We start from the raw sequence: 20,785 nt of genomic DNA, 5'->3' as shown, positions 1-20,785 counted from the left end.
TCTTATGGTTGTTTCTTAATCTTTATTTTCAACTTTGTGTTAATGAGATTCTCTCCTGGGTCGGTGTATGTGCTGCTCTGATTAGATATTCATAATGCAGACTGCTAACAGGTCACTGATCCCTTACTGACTGCCCCCTAGTGCATAATAAATACCAGCACATGCTGAAGAAAAAAAAACGCTTCTGCAGGCAGGTGCCAACCGTGGCCCCTGCGCTGCAGCATAACTACATGTTTACTGTGCACTTAATCCTTTTTGCTTATTTAATTGAGCAAGGGAAAAAAAAGTCAAAAAGTCACGCCTGTGCAATAGCAGCCATGGGTGTTTATAGAGATCCGATAGCTGTTATTGCGCAGGTGCCGGTGATGCCATCTTGATGGAGAAGAAAAAAAAAGACTTTCTCCTCCAAGATGGCACCACCCATACCTGCACAATAGCAGCTATCGGCGATCTCAGAGAGCTGCTATTGCGCAGGCACGGGCGGCGCCATCTTGGAGGAGGAAATCTTTTTTTTCTTCTCCAGCAAGATGGCGCCGCCAGCACCTGTGCAATAGCAGTTGTCAGTATAAGCTGACCTGAGTATAAGACGAGGCCCCTAATTTTACCATAAAAAACTGGGAAAACTTATTGACTCGAGTATAAGCCAAGGGTGGAAAATGCAGCAGCTACTGGTAACTTTCAAAAATAAAAATAGATACCAATAAAAGTAATATTAATTGAAAATTCAGTAGGTTAAATGTTTTTGAATATCCATATTGAATCAGGAGCCCCATATAATGCTCCATTAAGTTCATGATTGGCCCCATAAGTTGCTCCATGCAAAAAATATGCCCAATATAATGCTGCACAAAGGTTAATAATGGCCCCATAAGATGCTGCATAGAATAATATACCCCATATGCTGCTCCATAAAGTTTGATTGCCCCATAAGATGCTCCATAGATATATATGCCCCATATGCTGCCCCATAAAGTTTGATGGCCCCATAAGATGACCTATAGATATATATGCCCCATATAATGCTGCATAAAGGTTGATGGCCCCATAAGATGCTCCATAGAATATGCCCCATATGCTGCTCCATAAAGGTTGATGGCCCCATAAGATGCTCCATAGCTATATATACCCCATATGCTGCTGCGATTAAAAAAAAGCAAAACTCACCTCTTGTCGTTCGGGGCCAGGTGCCGGTGTCTTGAGCAGGCGGGGACATTGGCGAGCTATGGGGGCCAGGTGCCAGTGTCACCGCTGGATCAGGGCCCCGGCACCTGCGATATTCACCTGTCCCCATTCCATCGCCGTGCGCCGCTCTGTCTTCCAGGTCTCTGCAGAGACTGTTCAGGCAGAGGACGTGCACCAACCACATCTTCGCGCCCTCTGACCTGAACGTCACAGCCAGAGGATGCAGAAGACAGAGTGGCGTGCAGTGGTGGAATGGACACAGGGGAATATCGCATGGCTACTCCATCCTCCCCATCATACTCACCCCTTCCTGGCATGGTCACTGCAGTCCCTGCTTCTCCGATGGTCTCCGGCAGCTCCTTCCAGTGTTCAGCGGTCATGTGGTACTGCTCATTAAAGTAATGAATAAGCACATATTCATTACTTTAATGAGCAGTACCACGTGACCGCTGAACACAGGAAGAGCTGCGGCTCCGGAGATGATCTGAGAAGCAGGGACTGCAGATACCGCACCAGGAGGGGGTGAGTATGATCTGACAGCCACGCTCCCCCTCCCCCGCCAACCCCCTGGGACAATTTCTCGAGTATGAGCCGAGAGGGGGCACTTTCAGCCTTAAAAAAGGGCTGAAAATCTCGGCTTATAATCGAGTATATACACTATTAATATTATTATGATCAATTCTTCAAATATTCCTTCAGCCTTCCTAACATTGGATGCTGAGAAAGCTTTTGACAGACTTAATTGGGAATATTTGAGGATGGCCCTTTCTAAATTTGGTTTTAATAATAAAATTCAATCATCTATTTTTGCCCTTTATTCAAACCCATGTGCAAAAATCTATGTAAATAATTATTTGTCTATGTCATTTCCTATTACTAAAGGCACTAGGCAAGGATGTCCTCTATACCCCTTTTATTCGTTTTAGTAATGGAACCTCTTGCAGTGAAAGTTAGGAATGACGCCTGTAGTATGGTCTTTCAGAATTCATTGCAACATTTTAAAATTAGTTTATTTGCGGATGACTTGTTTTGATAGATCCTCCAAATTCTATCAGAGCATTGTTAACGATTTTAAATTCAACTTCAACGGTCTCCTATTTTAAAATTGACTGTCAAAAATCGAAAATGCTACATTTTAATCTGCAAAAAGCGGCGTGAAAGTGCAATGAGGACTGCGCTTGCTTCTGGTGGAGTACAAAGTTATTTATTTAGCCAACGCGTTTCCTGAGCCTACTGGCTCACTTCATCAGGGCAGATTACATTGAAAGATAGTGAAACATTCTTATAGAGGAAAGAAAAAAAAAAAAAAAGGAAAAAAATTGGCGCCAAAAGAAGGTTAAATGACATCAACAAAGGTCAAAAAAAAAAAAAAAAAAATCAAAAACAATGACATTTTATTACAAACATAAAAACACTACAATAAAAGTGCATTAAAATGAGAAAAAATATATAAAATTATGCAAAAATAAAAATAGAACAGAGTGCTATGGATCACGGGGTAAAAAGTGGCTAAGGTTAATGACCTCAAGGAGTATTAGAACCTGGCTCATGAAGTGCAGATGTATGCTGTAAAGTGCAAGTACCAGGTATTAGTCCACTAAACCATTGGATTTAGCTGAAGTAGTTTAAGAAAAAATTTTAGAAATTTAACCCTTCCCAATGGGTTCATTCTACTTTTAATAATGTTTCAAAAAATTTTAACCAGCAAATTCTTTTAAGTGGGAGATCTAAAGAAAAAGATACACATGCTAACTATCAGGCCAATTTTATCACTACCTACAACTCCCAACATAAGGAGATTAAAAATATACTAGGGGACCTATGGTACATTATCCAAAAAGATCCTGTACTTAATAAAGTTCTTCCTGACAAACCTACGGTTACATTTAGGAAGGCCAGATCACAAAAAAATCATCTGGCCCCTAGCAGATTGAGCCAATATACTCCCGACAATCATACCGGCTTGACACCTGGCATTTTTAGATGCCAGAGGCCCAGGTGTAGCCTTTGCTGTAATATTGCCCATAATACTTTCATCTTTTCACATCCATTCACTTCAGAAAAATTCACCATCACTAATCACCTGTCCAGTGTGTCTGCCTTTGTTATCTATGTTATCCTGTGTCCTTGTCCTAAATTGTATGTTGGGAGAACCACACAACCCCTTCATTGTAGAATGAACTCACATAGACACAACACTAAAATTGGATATCAACAACATGGTCTGTCACGACACTTTGATTCATTTCACCAAAGAGATTTCTCTAAAGCCATCATTTTTCCTATAGAACACATCCCTGAACACGTTTCCAATAGAACCCAAGCATTAAACAGAAAAGAGGTCTATTGGATCTATAAATTGAAGACAATTGGCTCCTATGGCCTCAATATTATCAATGATGCTTTTATTTGATTTTTTCTTTATTGTGATTTTCATACATTTTTATTACATTTTACCCAATTTTATGCCCCTCCTTTTCTTTCTTTTTTTTTTTTTTTTTTTTCTTACAAAAAAACATCATTAAAGTCTAATGGTATAATGGACTAATACATACAAAAAACATCATTACAGTCTTATAGTTGAGTGGACTAATACCTTGTAATTGCACCTTATAGCCTGCTATAAGCCAGGTTCTAATACCATTTGAAGTTGTGTTTTTTTTTTTTTTTTTTTTCTTTTTTGAATTTTGATTCCTATGTAATAAATTGACAAACAATTCCTTTAATATTCTTCAAACCACTGCTGTTTATTCTAAATGGTTCAGTGGACTAATACCTCACACTTTACAATCTGCACTTGCACTTTATTAGTCAGGTTCTAATACCACTTCAAGATATTTTGCTGAATTTCGATTTCTATAAAACAAATAATTTCTAAAATTTTTTCTCAAACCACTTCATCTAAATCCAATGGTTTAGTGGACTAATACCTGGTACTTGCACTTTACAGCATACATCTGCACTTCATGAACCAGGTTCTAATACTCCTTGAGATCTCACCCCTCCCCCCCCTTTTTTTCATTAACCTTAGCCACTTTTTACCCCGTGATCCATAGCACTCTGTTCTATTTTTATTTTTGCATAATTTTATATATTTTTTCTCATTTTAATACACTTTTATTGTAGTGTTTTTATGTTTATAATAAAATTTCATTGTTTTTGAGTTGGTTTTTTTTTCTTTCTTTTCTTTGACCTTTGTTGATGTCATTTAACCCCTTACCTACAATTGACGTAATATTCCGTCCATGTGACCATGGACCTAATTACCATGGACGGAATATTACGTCATCGCGATCAGCGGCGCCCACGTGGTGAGCGCCGCTGATCGCGGCCGAGTGTCAGCTAATTATCATAGCTGACACCCGGCACAATGTGTCAGGGGCGGTCACGGACCGCCCCCGACACGTTAACCCCTTGCACACCGCGATCAAACGCGATCGCGGTGTACCGGGGGTTAAAGGGAAGCATCGGCAGGGAGGGGGCTCCCTCCGTGCTTCCCTGAGCCCCCCACGGCAGCGCAATGTGCAGCGCTGCTGCGGGGGGCTCTTTCCCTACAGGCCCCCGGATCCAAGATGGCGACGGGGGCCTGCAGGGAGCTGACTTCCTCACTGCCTGCAAAGCGCAGGCATGAGGAAGTCTGCAGCAGTGCCTGTGACAGATCGCTGATCTGTCACAGTGATCTGTGATGTGACAGATCAGCGATCTGTCACAGGACAGTGATGTCCCACCTGGGACAAGGTAATAAAGTAAAAAAAAAAAAAAAAAAGTGTTAAAAATAATTAAAAAAAAATCGCTAAATAAATCAGTAAAAAAAAAAAAAATATTCCCCAATAAATCCATTTTTTCAAAATAAAAAAAAACAAAAACAATAAAAGTACACATATTTGGTATCGCCGCGTCCGTAATGACCTGCCCTATAAAACTGTCCCATTAGTTAACCCCTTTAGCGAACCCCTTAAAAAATAAAAATAAAAAACGAAGCAAAAAATAATGATTTATTATCATACCACCGAACAAAAAGTGCAATAACGCGCGATCAAAAAGACGCATATAAATATGCATGGTACCGCTGAAAACGTCATCTTGTCCCGCAAAAAACGATCCACAATACAGCATCATCCGCAAAAAAATAAAAAAGTTATAGCTCACAGAATAAAGCGATACAAAAATAATTATTTTTTATATAAAATAGTTTTCATTGCAAAAAACCGACAAAACATAAAAAAAGACCTAAATGAGGTATCGCTGTAACCGTACTGACCCAAAGAATAAAACCGCTTTATCAATTTTACTGCACGCGGAACGGTGTAAACGCACCCCCCCAAAAGAAATTCATGAAACGCTGGTTTTTGTTCATTCTGCGTCCCAAAAATCGGAATAAAAAGCGATCAAAAAATGTCACGTGCCCGAAAATGGTACCAATAAAAACGTCAACTCGTCCCGCAAAAAATAAGACCTCACATGACTCGGTGGGTCAAAATACGGAAAAATTATAGCTCACAATATGTGGTGATGCAAAAACTATTTTTACAATAAAAAGCGTCTTTTAGCGTGCGACAGCCGCCAAACATAAAAACCGCCATAAATCGTAAATCAAACCCCCCGTTATCACCCCCTTAGTTAGGGAAAAATAATAAAACTAAAAGAAAATGTATTTATTTCCATTTTCCCGCTAGGGTTAGGGTTAGGGTAGGGTTAGGGCTAGGGTTAGGGTTAGGGCTAGGGTTAGGGCTAGGGTTAGGGTTAGGGTTAGGGTTAGGGCTAGGGTTAGGGCTAGGGTTAGGGCTAGGGCTCAGATTAGGGTTAGGGGTGTGTTGAGGTTCGGGTTGGAGTTATAATTGGGGGTTTCCACTGTTTGGGCACATCAGGTGCTCTCCAAAGGCAACATGGCGTCTGATCTCAATTCCAGCCAATTCTGCGTTGAAAAAGTCAAATGGTGCTCCTTCCCTTCCAAGCTCTGCCATGTGCCCAAACAGTGTTTTACCCCCACATGTAGGGTATCAGCCTACTCAGGACAAATTACAAAACAACTTTTGGGGTCCAATTTCTCCTGTTACCCTTAGGAAAATAAAAAATTGGGGGCAAAAATATAATTTTGCGGAAAAAAATGTTTTTTTTATTTTCACGCCCAGGCGTTATAAACTTCTGTGAAGCACTTGGGGGTTCAAAGTGCTCTCCACACATCTAGATAAGCTCGGTGGGGGGTCTAGTTTCCAAAATGGGGTCACTTGTGGGGAGTTTCAATAGTTTAGGTACATTAGGGGCTCTCCAAACGCATATGACACCCGCATACCAATCCATCAAAGTCTGCATTCCAAAACGTCACTACTTCCCTTCCGAGCCCCGACGTGTGCCCATACAGTAGTTTTCTCCCACATATGAGGTATCAGCGTACTCAGGACAAATTGGACAACAACTTTTGGGGTCCAATTTCTCCTGTTACCCTTGGGAAAATAAAAAAAATGGGGACTAAAAGATGATGTTTGTTGAAAAAATACGATATTTTTATTTTCACGCCCGGTCGTTATAAACTTCTGTGAAGCACTGGGGGGTTCAAAGTGCTCACCACACATCTAGATAAGTTCATTAGGGGGTCTAATTTCCAAAATGGGGTCACTTGTGGGGAGTTTCAATAGTTTAGGTACATTAGGGGCTCTCCAAACGCATATGACACCCGCATACCAATCCATCAAAGTCTGCATTCCAAAACGTCACTACTTCCCTTCCGAGCCCCGACGTGTGCCCATACAGTAGTTTTCTCCCACATATGAGGTATCAGCGTACTCAGGACAAATTGGACAACAACTTTTGGGGTCCAATTTCTCCTGTTACCCTTGGGAAAATAAAAAAATGGGGACTAAAAGATCATGTTTGTGGAAAAAATATGATTTTTTTATTTTCACGCCCGGACGTTATAAACTTCAGTGAAGCACTGGGGGGTTCAAAGTGCTCACCACACATCTAGATAAGTTCCTTGGGGGGTCTAGTTTCCAAAATGGTGTCATTTGTGGGGGGTTTCTACTGTTTTGGTACATCAGGGGCTTTCCTAACGCGACATGGTGTCCGATCTCAATTCCAGCCAAAAACGTCAAATGGCGCTGCTTCCCTTCCGAGCTCTGCCATACGCCCAAATAGTGGTTTACCCCCACATGTGGGGTATCAGCGTACTCAGGATAAATTGCACAATATCTTTTAGGGTCCTGTTACTTTTGGAAAAATAAGAATTGAGGGTGAAAAGATCATTTTTGTGGAAAAAATATGATTTTTTAATTGTACTGCTGTATGTTATAAACTTCTGTGAAGCCCTTGGGGGTTCAAAGTTCTCACCACACATCTAGATAAGTTCCTTGGGGGGTCTAGATTCCAAAATGGTGTCATTTGTGGGGGGTTTCCACTGTTTTGGTACATCAGGGGTTTTCCAATCGCGACATGGTGTCCGATCTCAATTCTAGCCAAAAACGTCAAATGGCGCTGCTTCCCTTCCGAGCTCTGCTATGCGCCCAAATAGTCATTTACACCCACATATGGGGTATCAGCATACTCAGGACAAATTGCACAATCACTTTTAGGGTCCTGTTACCCTTGGAAAAATAAAAATTGGGGGTGAAAAGGTCATTTTTGTGGAAAAAATATGATTTTTTAATTGTACCGCTGTACGTTATAAACTTCTGTGAAGCCCTTGTGGGTTCAAAGTTCTCACCACATATCTAGATAAGTTCCTTGGGGGGTCTAGTTTCCAAAATGGGGTCACTTGGGGGGGTTTCCACTGTTTAGGTACATCAGGGGCTCGCCAAACGTGACATGGCGTCCGATCTGAATTCCAGCCAATTTTGCATTGAAAAAGTCAAACGGCGCTCCTTCCATTCTGAGCTCTGCCATGCGCCGAAACAGTGGTTCCCCCCCACATATCAGGTATCAGCGTACTCAGGACAAATTGCACAATAAGTCTTGCAGTCCAATTTCTCCTGTTACCCTTGGTAAAATAAAGAAAATTGGACCTGAGGTATTTTTTTTGTGAAAAAAAGTTAAATGTTCATTTTTTTTTTAATATTCAAAAAATTCCTGTGACGCACCTAAAGGGTTAATAAACTTCTTGAATGTGGTTTTAAGCACCTTAAGGGGTGCAGTTTTTAGAATGGTGTCACTTTTGGGTATTTTCTATCATATAGACCCCTCAAAGTGGGCTCAAATGTGAAGTGGTCCCTAAAAATAAAATGGTGTTGCAAAAATGAGAAATCGCTGGTCAATTTTTAACCCTTATAACTTCCTAACAAAAAAAAATTTTGGTTCCAAAACTGTGCTGATGTAAAGTAAACATGTGGGAAATGTTATGTATTAAGTTTTTTGTGTGCCGTATCGCTGTGATTTAAGGGCATAAAAATTCAAAGTTGGAAAATTGCGAAATTTTCAAAATTTTCGCCAAATTTCTGTTTTTTTCACAAATAAACGCAAGTTATTTGAATGCAATTTTACCACTAACATGAAGTACAATATGTCACGAGAAAACAATGTCAGAATCACCGGGATCCATAGAAGCGTTCCAGAGTTATGACCTCATAAAGGTACAGTGGTCAGAATTGTAAAAATTGGCCCGGTAGTTAACGTGCAAACCACCCTTGGTAGTGAAGGGGTTAACCTTGTTTTGGCGCAAATTTTTTTCCTTTTTTTTTTTTTTTTTCTTTCCTCTATAAGAATGTTTCACTATCTTTCCATGTAATCTGCCCTGATGAAGTGAGCCAGTAGGCTCAGGAAACGCGTTGGCTAAATAAATAACTTTGTACTCCACCAGAAGCAAGCGCAGTCCTCATTGCACTTTCACGCCGCTTTTTGCAAATTTGTCCTAGGACCCTGTGCAGACTTGCTGCTGCTTCTCATGCGTTTATGGGTGTTGTGACTTCTTCACAACCCCAATAGGTGAGCACCTTCCTTTTTTCTCTGTTAATGTGTTTTTTGATACGGATTTTACACAGTGGATGCGTCCTGTATTTTTCCTTTCAATTCACAGTTCACTCGTGTCCCTTGGCGGGGGCTCAGCGGTCGGTGATTTTCTCAGGAGCTGCTCCACTGTCCAGGATCCGTTATGGACTATTTCAATCATCGCCTTCTCTCCAGAGAACGCCTCATATTACAGGTGGTTGGCAAAATCCACCCGGTTAACCAGGAGGAGACCCCACAAGTAGCCTTTTTGGAGGACGACACCAGGACCATGAGGACCCTTTTCCACACCTTGGAAGATTCCATCAAAGAAGAAATCTCCAACAGCCTACACGCTAGATTTCTAGCTATATATATGGACGAACACATCTGTCCTAAAGGACTCAGGATTTCTTTACAGACACCTTTTCCGCAAGATCTTGCATTCTCAGATGAATGGGAGGATATTCAGTATGACTGTATGCAGAGGCTTTTACATTGCCTACATAAGAAAAGGACTACTCTTGCTCAGACTGCAGCAGAAAAGGTACTGGAAACTAATGCAATGTTATCCAATTTCTCTGATCACCCTCTGTTTAGAAAAATCAATTCTAGTATTTCTATTGCAGCTCTTAATTTGGAGCATGATACAATTGTAAAAAAGTCAAAGAAATTGAGCAGGGACAGAGTCCCCTTTCTCCCCTACCCCTGACTCACCCATTCTAGAAGAAAGCTCTGTAGTTCCTAATAATTCTTCTCACCTTAAAAATTTTTCTCACATTAAAAAACACCCCCTTTTTTTTCCTAACACTCAGACTCAATCCTCCATGAATACCAACCCAGGGAGTCTTTATTAATAGCAATAGAGGGAAAAACCAGCAACCTAGAAGCAAACCGAGGGATTCCCCTGGGCCAGCTGTACCTATTACACCTACTCCTTCCACCATTACTATGCCCACACGAACCCTTTCTGAATTGATGGACTCCAACATCAATTCCTTCAAGTCAAGTGGGGAAAGCCCTACTTCTATACCCACTGTTAATGTCACTCCTAATTCTGCCAATGACATGGCAGCACTAATTATTGATAGAAGGAGGTCTTCCTCCTTCCCCCTACCTTTCTTTGACCCCCCGCTCACCCCTGCAAAATTAGACACTACTGAGGTCTTTGATTTTGATCCTCCGGTCACCACTGATCTCATTGTTCTTAATATTGACAACCCTACTACCTCCTGTATAGACAAACTCCCTGCTGTTTCTACTGAAAAGAGGTTGATCATTAATGACCAGGTCATTATTGACAACTCAGCTGCTGGTTCATCAGCAGCAGTGTCCTTTTTACCAGCTGCATGCAATCCCATTCCCCAAGCAAAAAGAGATATCCCTTCTTTTTTTCAGAAGGTCACACTAAAAAGAAAAAATCCTATAGAGGAGCCAGAGGCCAAGGAGCAAAGAAAAAAAGGGAAAAGCGACAATCCATAAAATCAAATGTTTTTAATTTATCATCTTACCCCCTGTCCCCGGATGAGGAAGGGTTATTAAGTAGGGGACTCTCCTTCTGCCCCACCAATAAAAGCAGTGGTTTGAATTATTTCTTGATGCCCAAAAATTCATTAGGAAACTTACCCTACTGAGACATTTTGAACTCAAAAAAGTTCATTCTAACCCTGACACTTCTAACACCACAGTGGTCTCTTCCTTCCACCTTGATGTCAGAGGGAAATCCTCATTCTACCCACTAGAAAGTAGAGGACATCATGTAGAAACATTCTCTGATCTTCTATTGGATCGTCTTAATACACTACCTACACAAAATATACCAGTAAAACGGAATTTGTCCTCAATAGAACGTGTGGCATTGGAAAGATTGGAGAAAAACACGAATTTAGTTATTAAATCTGCAGATAAAGGTGGAGGGATAGTGATTCAAGATAACACTGATTATGTGAATGAGGCTTTTAGAATTTTATCTGACAAAAAATTTTATCTGCCCATCCCCCTAGGCTACTGTTTTTTACAATGATTTCATCAAAAAGGCGCATGATTCTGGGGTTCTTAATGACCATGAAAGGAAGTTTTTAACAGTTAAGAACCCCTCTACTCCCTTCCTGTACCATTTACCCAAAATACACAAGAGTACCATTAATCCACCAGGAAGACCTATTATTTCTGGTATTGACTCTCTCACCAGCAATTTATCATTTTATATAGATAGAATCATGCAGCCTCATGTCCTACAGCTCCCCAGTTTTTTAAAGGATTCTACACAATTGATCAACCTAACTAACAATATACCTTGGAAAGATTCATATGTTTTTATTTCATTTGATGTATCTGCTTTGTATTCCAATATTGATCACCAACTGGGTTTGAGCTGTTTTAAAAAATTTCTACTTACTGACAGTCGATTGTTTGATCCTCAAAAGGATTTTATTTTTAATGGGATGGATTTTATTTTACATAATAACTTTTTTACTTTTCTGGGGGATTTTTATCATCAGATCAGAGGCACCGCTATGGGATCACGGGTCGCGCCAACTTATGCTAATCTTTTTATGGGGGTCTTTGAGAATACTTTTATTACCATTGATTCATTTTTAGAGGGTGTGGTTTTATATAAAAGATACATTGATGATTTATTCTTAATCTTTGACACCAGTTTTATTCCAGTTGATGTCTTTACTTCTTCCATACAGAACAACATATGGGGTTTGGAGTTCACCCCCCACATTAGTAATACCCAGATGGACTTCCTTGATATCACCTTTTATATAAAAAACTCCAAAATCTATACCAAAACCTTTTTTAAGAAGGTAGACTCCAATAGTTATGTCCATTTTAAGAGCAGCCATTATTCTAAATGGCTTTTTAACATTCCTCATAATCAATTTCAGAGAATCCGAAAGAACTGTACAGAAGATGAGGATTTTAATAATCAGGCTGAGGTCCTCAAGGGAAGATTCCTGGCTCAAAAATACCCTTCCCAATTGGTTCATTCTACTTTTAATAATGTTTCAAATAATTTTAACCAGCAAATTCTTTTAAGTGGGAGATCTAAAGAAAAAGATACACATGCTATCAGGCCAATTTTATCACTACCTACAACTCCCAACATAAGGAGATTAAAAATATACTAGGGGACCTATGGTACATTATCCAAAAAGATCCTGTACTTAATAAAGTTCTTCCTGACAAACCTACGGTTACATTTAGGAAGGCCAGATCACTAAAAAATCATCTGGCTCCTAGCAGATTGAGCCAATATACTCCCGACAATCATACCGGCTTGACACCAGGCATTTTTAGATGCCAGAGGCCCAGGTGTAGCCTTTGCAGTAATATTGCCCATAATACCTTCATCTTTTCACATCCATTCACTTCATAAAAATTCACCATCACTAATCACCTGTCCTGTGTGTCTGCCTTTGTTATCTATGTTATCCTGTGTCCTTGTCCTAAATTGTATGTTGGGAGAACCACACAACCCCTTCATTGTAGAATGAACTCACATAGACACAACACTAAAATTGGATATCAACAACATGGTCTGTCACGACACTTTGATTCATTTCACCAAAGAGATTTCTCTAAAGCCATCATTTTTCCTATAGAACACATCCCTGAACACGTTTCCAATAGAACCCAAGCATTAAACAGAAAAGAGGTCTATTGGATATATAAATTGAAGACAATTGGCTCCTATGGCCTCAATATTATCAATGATGCTTTTATTTGATTTTTTCTTTATTGTGATTTTCATACATTTTTATTACATTTTACCCAATTTTATGCCCCTCCTTTTCTTTCTTTTTTTTTTTTTCTTTTTTCTTACAAAAAAACATCATTAAAGTCTAATGGTATAATGGACTAATACATACAAAAAACATCATTACAGTCTTATAGTTGAGTGGACTAATACCTTGTAATTGCACCTTATAGCCTGCTATAAGCCAGGTTCTAATACCATTTGAAGTTATTTTTTTTTTTTTTTTTTTTAATTTTGATTCCTATATAATAAATTGACAAACAATTCCTTTAATATTCTTCAAACCACTTCTGTTTATTCTAAATGGTTCAATGGACTAATACCTCGCACTTTACAATCTGCACTTGCACTTTATTAGTCAGGTTCTAATACCACTTCAAGTTATTTTGCTGAATTTCGATTTCTATAAAACAAATAATTTCTAAAAATTTTTCTTAAACCACTTCAGCTAAATCCAATGGTTTAGTGGACTAATACCTGGTACTTGCACTTTACAGCATACATCTGCACTTCATGAGCCAGGTTCTAATACTCTTTGAGGTCTCACCCCTCCCCCCCCTTTTTTTCATTAACCTTAGCCACTTTTTACCCCGTGATCCATAGCACTCTGTTCTATTTTTATTTTTGCATAATTTTATATATTTTTTCTCATTTTAATACACTTTTATTGTAGTGTTTTTATGTTTGTAATAAAATTTCATTGTTTTTGAGTTTTTTTTTTTTTTTTTTCTTTTCTTTGACCTTTGTTGATGTCATTTAACCTTGTTTTGGCGCCAATTTTTTTCCTTTTTTTTTTTTTTTTTCTTTCCTCTACAAGAATGTTTCACTATCTTTCAATGTAATCTGCCCTGATGAAGTGAGCCAGTAGGCTCAGGAAACGCGTTGGCTAAATAAATAACTTTGTACTCCACCAGAAGCAAGCGCAGTCCTCATTCCACTTTCACGCCGCTTTTTGCAAATTTGTCCTAGGACCCTGTGCAGACTTGCTGCTGCTTCTCATGCGTTTATGGGTGTTGTGACTTCTTCACAACCCCAATAGGTGAGCACCTTCCTTTTTTCTCTGTTAATGTGTTTTTTGATACGGATTTTACACAGTGGATGCGCCCTGTATTTTTCCTTTCAATTCACATTTTAATCTGAGTGATCACACCATTAATACATTAAAAAATGTAGCAAATTTTATATGGGAGGAGAAAGAAGTCTTATACCTGGGTATTATTATCACCAAAAAAATTACAGTCAATAGTTTCTGCTAACTTAGAGAATATATTGCTATAGATTTTAAGGGATTCAGAAAGAGAATTGGAGGGATCCAATGGCTGGATATCCTTAAAGACAAAAATGTCCAGGAAGGATGGGAAATCTTGAAAAATGAAATTCTCAAAACACAATTGTTAACAATTCCGAAAAGAGGGAAGAATAGGAAGCATTTTAGGAAACCAGGATGGATGAACACAGAACTTAAGCACATGCTAAAAAGGAAGAAAGAAATGTTTATAAAATGGAAAGAGGGAGGTATAACTAAAGAAGAATATAATGATGTCTGCAGAACCTGCAGGGCACAAATCAGATTACTAAAGCTGACAATGAATTGAGGCTTGCAAGAGATGTCAAAAGCAATAATAAAGGATTTTGGGGATATGTCAAAAGTAAAAGAAAAGTCAAAGATGCTATAGGATTTTTACAGGATGTAAATGATGAAATGGTAAGACAGGATGTTGAGAAGGCCGAACTTTTAAATTCCTATTTTGCATCTGTTTTCTCTCAGAAATGAAATGTAACATCAACTGTTCTTCACTGTCCTATGAAGGGAATAGAAGAATCCAGGATATCTATAAACAGAAAGATAGTGAGGAAACACTTAGCTAACCTAAATGAATTCAAGTCTCCAGGTCCAGATGAATTACACCCCAGAGTACTGTAGGAGATAGCAGAAGAAATTTTTGAACCCCTCTCCATAATCTTTGAAAATTCTTGGAGAACAGGAGAAGTCCCAGAAGACTGGAGAAGAGCAAATGTTGTTCCTATCTTCAAAAAGGGGAAGAAGGTGGACCCAGGCAACTATAGGCCAGTGAGTCTGACTTCTATACCAGGAAAGATCTTTGAACAAATTATTAAACAACATGTATGTCAGTACCTGCATAAGAATGAAGTGATTAAACAGAGTCAGCATGGGTTTGTAACTAATAAGTCATGTCAGACTAACTTAATTTCCTTCTATGACGGAATCACTGATTGGGTGGATCAAGGAAATGCTGTAGATATAGTATATCTTGATTTCAGCAAAGCATTTGACAAAGTATCTCATACAATCCTTATTGAAAAAATGACTAAGTATTGAATGGACAAGGCAACGGTTAGGTGGATTCATAACTGGCTTAGTGGTCGTAAATGGCTGCACATCCAGTTGGAAGAATGTCTCAAGTGGGGTACCACAGGGCTCTGTCCTGGGCCCTGTATTGTTCAACATCTTTATCAACGATTTAGATGAAGGAATTGAGGGTAAACTGATTAAATTTGCTGATGACACAAAGCTAGGAGGGATAGCTAATACTAGAGAAGAGAGAGAGAGGATTCAAAAAGATATAAATAAACTGGAGCAGTGGGCAGCAACTAACAGAATGGTTTTTAACAGGGAAAAATGCAAAGTACTACATCTGGGCAATAAAAATGAAAAAAGCATATACAGAATGGGAGGAATAGGGCTAAGCAACAGCACATGTGAAAAAGACTTGGGCATATCACAGACTGAATATGAGTCAACAGTGTGATGCAGCAGCAAAAAAGGCAAATGCAATTCTAGGATGTATTAACAGAAGCATACAGTCTAGATCACGTGAAGTCATTATTTCCCTCTACTCCTCTTTGGTCAGACCTCATCTGGAATATTGTGTCCAGTTTTGGGCACCAAATTTTAAAAAAGACATCAACAAACTGGAGCAAGTTCAGAAAAGAGCAACCAGAATGGTGACCGGTCTGCAAACCCTGTCTTATGAGGAAAGGTTGCAGGATTTGGGAATGTTTAGCTTGCAAAAGAGAAGACTGAGAGGAGACTTACTAGCTGTCTACAAATATCTAAAGAGCTGTCACATTGTAGAAGGATCAACTTTATTCTCATTTGCACAAGGAAAGACTAGAAGCAATGGAAGGAAACTGAATGGGAGGAGACACAGATTAGATATTAGAAAAACATTTTTGACAGAGTGATCAATGAGTGGAACAAGCTGCCACGAGAAGTGGTGAGTTCTCCTTCAATGGATGTCTTCAAACAGAGGCTGGACAGATATCTGACTGGGATGATTTAGCGAATCCTGCTTTGAGCAGGGGGTTGGACAAGATAATAATAATAATAATAATCTTTATTTATATAGCGCCAACATATTCCGCAGCGCTTTACAGTTGAACAGTTTCAAACACAACAGTCATAAGTAACAACGTTAACAATACAATAATTAAAGCGAAATAAGACGACCCTGCTTGTGGAGCTTACAATCTACAATGAGGTGGGGGAGATACAAAGCATAGGTTTGTATTTACAATGATGTATTTACAATGACGGTCCAGCCATCTTCAGGGGGTGGGGGTTAGATGGAGATAGTGAATGGGCTACACACACACAAACATAACATGACTTTGATTACTGAATGTGATAGGCCGCTCTGAACAAATGCGTTTTGAGCGAGCGCCTAAAACTATGCAAATTGTGGATGATCCTAATATCTTGGGGTAGAGCATTCCAGAGGATTGGCGCAGCACGGGAGAAGTCTTGGAGTCGGGAGTGGGAGGTACGGATTAGGGCAGAGGTTAGTCGAAAGTCATTTGCAGAGCGCAGCGGTCGGTTAGGCCGATAGACAGAAATGAGGGAGGAGATGTAAGGGGGTGCTGCACTGTGGAGAGCTTTGTGGGTGAGAACAAGTACTTTGAATTGTACCCTGTAATGAATTGGCAGCCAGTGTAACGACTGGCGAAGAGCGGACGCGTCTGAGTAACGATTAGCCAGATGGACAACCCTGGCTGCTGCATTAAGGATAGACTGGAGAGGGGAGAGTCGAGTGAGAGGGAGGCCAATTAATAGAGCATTACAGTAGTCCAGGCGGGAGTGGATCAGGGCGACAGTGAGAGTTTTTGTTGTTTCCATGGTGAGAAAAGGGCGGATTCTAGAGATGTTCTTTAGGTGTAAGCGGCATGAGACAAGATGGCCCAGGAGGTCCCTTCCAACTCTACGATTCTATGATTCTATGATTCTATTATTAGAAACATCTTTAGTGATTTTTCTGGCTTTGATACAGGAAAGATATATATCTTTGCTCCGTGTTAGCCAGTAGATGGAGGAATATTTAGAATTGAGAGTCCACAGTGGTTGATACCTTTTAATGGCTAACTGAAAAGATGGCAACAAATTGCAAGCTTTCGAGACTACGCAGGTCTCTTCATCAGGCTAGACTGATACAACATCTGAATAACCACATATATACACACATGACAGCACAGAAATAACGCAATAGATAAGACAAGTGACGTGAAGCAGAATTGTCCTTATGGGAGAGGGATAAACATTAATATTGGAGCAGTTCATAGATAAGGAGCGTGAAAGTTTTATTGTCCTCTGATTGGGGTCTGGTTCTGTGTTGTGATGACCCCAGAAGGTCTGAAGAGCAAATTCCTTAATTGATGTAAAAAGACTTAAATCCATGCGACACATTCATTACTGCACTGAATGTGTCAAAAGTTGTCATAAATTTGTACTCCGAGACTCTTCTGTCTCTCTGAGACTTGAAGTTACCTTTTAATACAAGTAATTTAATGTCCATCATGCTATGACCAGGGATACAAAAATGTTTTGCCACAGGTAGATCCATTCTTTTTTCTCTTATTGTGTGACGATGAGAATTCATCCTTGTTCTCAGTTTTTGCCCTGTCTCCCCCACATACAGACCCCCAGTTGGACATTTAGTACATTAAATTACTTGGAAAGAGGCACTAGCTTAGTAAAGCAACACAGTGAAAACTATGATAGCAGGACATGGTTGCGTGGATCTCCAGCAACGTGACAGGTCTACGGCTCTTCAAGAGGTTCTTGATTTGAACAGTTCCTATTTTATTAGATCGTTCTTTGACAATAATTTGATCACAAAGTGTCCAGATGCAGGAAACTCCAGTGATCAGCTATTATTTCAGGGAAATCTGACAGTAAGTATTCAATCTCTCTCCCTCGCCACCACAGAGGAAATGAAGAGTTACACAGTGACAATTCACATCAATGATTTGTGTACTATTTGGTAAAGCGCAAGACGTCCAAACATTTAATGCCCACCATGAATCCATTCATACCTGTCTCATTCAGAAATCCATCCCCAATTTATTTGCTCCCAGCTAAATAATGTTACACCCCCATTGACTATACAGTAAGTTCAGTATCCTACCTGCATCAGAGATTCGTGGGGTCTATTCAGGTCCACCATGTGGAGATTTCCAATGACAGGCAGAGGCATAGGTCCAGGGGGCATCTTTGCTGTGCTCTTCTTAATTCCATTTATCCAATAGATGAATAGTGCAATGAAAATTGAAAAGTATAGCAACACATCGGCTCTAGCCAAAAAGTAGGCAATAAAAGCCATAACGAAGTACTGGTAGGAGTCTGTTCTGATTGTGCTGATGTCCTTATATTTATACACTTGGGCTTTTTTTTCCTACATGTGTTAATCTTTACTAGGGCACAAATAACCCATAATAAACTGATTGGCCCATTGCCATTTACCTTGGTCAGACAATCTTTGCTTAGATTGCACAATCTTGTTTTTACATACATAACATTATGTATTTCATCCAAATGAATGCTGGCCAAGTGTATTATAACGTGATGTGTACAATGGGATAAAGGAGCATGATTTGTAATTTTTTATCTTATTTGTTCTGCAGCTGTACCAGCGCCATGGTGTAGAGTTCACATACTAATGTTTGGGGACACGAATGAATCTATTTGCAGTTATAGCAGGATGAACTCTACGTCTATTATGCTCTTCTGCATTAGATTTGGTGTATTAAAGGTTTTAATAAATTACCGATGTAATCAGCTAAACTGAATTTTTGGGCCTAAGATTGAAAAGATTTTCCAGTTTTAGAGATGTCTGACAATTATATGTATGGGACCCTAGAAATTGCAACTCCAACAGTGGTCTCCATTGAAGAAAGGGGACCTTATTGCAAAAATTGTGCCAGATTCTGCTGCGCAGGACATGACCTCAATATAAGCACAGTATTAGAAGAAACAAGGAAAGTATTGGCCTAGATTAGTGTCACTTCCAAAATTATATGTTTACTTATAAACATAAGGAAGCGAATGTATAGTATATAGAAAAAGGTTATATTCTTTATTAAATATATAATACACTCAAATTAAAATACTGAGGAGACACAAAATTCAAAAATAACTGCAAATACAGGTATCAACGTAATTGGTTCATGTATAACAATACTACTAAATTAAGCAACATGGCCCTTCAAAAAATATTGTTCTTTTATACATAGATTGATAAATGAATAGGTTTTAGAGTATACAGGAACCAAATAGATATTATATAGAGATTCATATAAAAGTGATAATCATGGTTAGAACAGGCCTACAAGGTAATAAATGATGCTCATAGAAGTCATTGTGCATAAGGAAATATCCTACCCTCCATATATTTTTAATGAAAACCTAATTACACTGGAGTTGTTCATAAATTAATAAATTATCACAGACATGTAGGAGGAGGGGTCCCCGCTGTGTGCGCGGGCCGGAAGCAAGGGGACTGTCACCAAGGTTCCTAGGGGGACTGTTTCCGTGGGACAGAGTTAGGGGGCGGAACACTGAGAGTTCTAGAAAGACTGGGAGTGGAGTCAGGATAAAGGGGGCTGGGGACGCCAGCAGCAGTCAGTCTGCCACGCAGGAGAGAAGGAGCAGGACAGCTAGAGGGCGCCAGAGAGCCATAGCAGGAGCTGGGGCCAGAGCTAGACAAAGAGAGCAGCAACTGGAGGGATGGAAGGGAGACTTACCGAAGACAGGCGACAGACAGCACCGAGCCGTCCAGCGGGGAGACACCGACCAACCAACCGCAAGCCTCGCGGCCGCCACCATCCGACTCCAGCCTGCTGCTGCGGTCTGCCCACTGCCGCCTGCAGCTGCCACAGCCCGACTCCTGCCCACGGCTGTGGCCTGCCCACTGCCGCCCGCAGCCGGCACAACCCGACTCTGGCCCATGGCTGCTGCTTGTCCGTCATCACCCGTGGCTGCGGTTTGTCCGTAGCCACCCGCGGCCATGGCTTGTCCGTCATCACCCATGGCTGCAGCTTGTCCATTGCCACCCGCGGCTTGTCTGTCATCACCCGCAGCTGCGGCTTGTCCATCATCGCCGCGACTGTGGTTTGTTCGCTGCGCCACCTGCGGCCACCGCTGCCCATCCCCAGCTTGTGGCTGTGGCCTACACCTTCCAGTCTACGGGCAGTGCTGTACCGCCTACGCCGTGAGGCTTAACGCAGAGGAACTCTTCAGGGGCCTGCTGTGCCCCCACTTCGCCTGGGCGTAGGAATGCCCAAAGTCTCCGCCAGATCCTCGTCGGCTGGGCCCAGCGGCTGAAGCGCAGAAGCATCGCCGACCACCACTCCACCGAATGACAGAGAGGATAAGTGACATGTTGTAGTTAATACTCGGGACCCGTAGTCGGCCATACCGTGGCCCTATAGTGACTGGTCTTTGCCGGGTTGGTCGTGTTCGTGTTACGAGTGTATTCTTGTTTGATTCCCTGCGAGGAAAACTATTGTTAGCTTATTTGGTTGCTCGAGATAGCCCCCATAGGCACATATATATATAAAAGTTACATTTTAATTGCATCCCGTCTCGTCACTGCATCCCGCGTACCTGCGATTACTACAGACAAAAAG

General features: G+C 40.4%; 1 protein-coding gene across 2 annotated transcripts in view; it reads right to left on the bottom strand.

Annotated features, from left to right (window-relative positions):
- The window catches only part of LOC141047815 (cytochrome P450 2K1-like), an 81,759-nt gene extending 63,240 nt beyond the window's left edge, over positions 1–18,519 (bottom strand). Inside the window, exon 1 of one of the 2 annotated variants that reach the window (XM_073543136.1) lies at positions 18,286–18,519. In XM_073543136.1, the coding sequence (XP_073399237.1) occupies positions 18,286–18,480 (195 nt within the window). In that variant the 5' untranslated portion in view covers positions 18,481–18,519. The remainder of the gene's footprint in view (positions 1–18,285) is intronic. The other variant, XM_073543135.1, reaches the window with a different exon arrangement.
- Positions 18,520–20,785: the final 2,266 nt, after the last annotated feature.

Source organism: Dendrobates tinctorius, unplaced genomic scaffold, assembly GCF_039654945.1.
Source record: "Dendrobates tinctorius isolate UK_male_01 unplaced genomic scaffold, ASM3965494v1 ptg000129l, whole genome shotgun sequence".
In the NCBI taxonomy this organism is placed as follows: Eukaryota; Metazoa; Chordata; class Amphibia; order Anura; family Dendrobatidae; genus Dendrobates; species Dendrobates tinctorius.
This window is presented reverse-complemented; position numbering and strand designations above follow the sequence as displayed.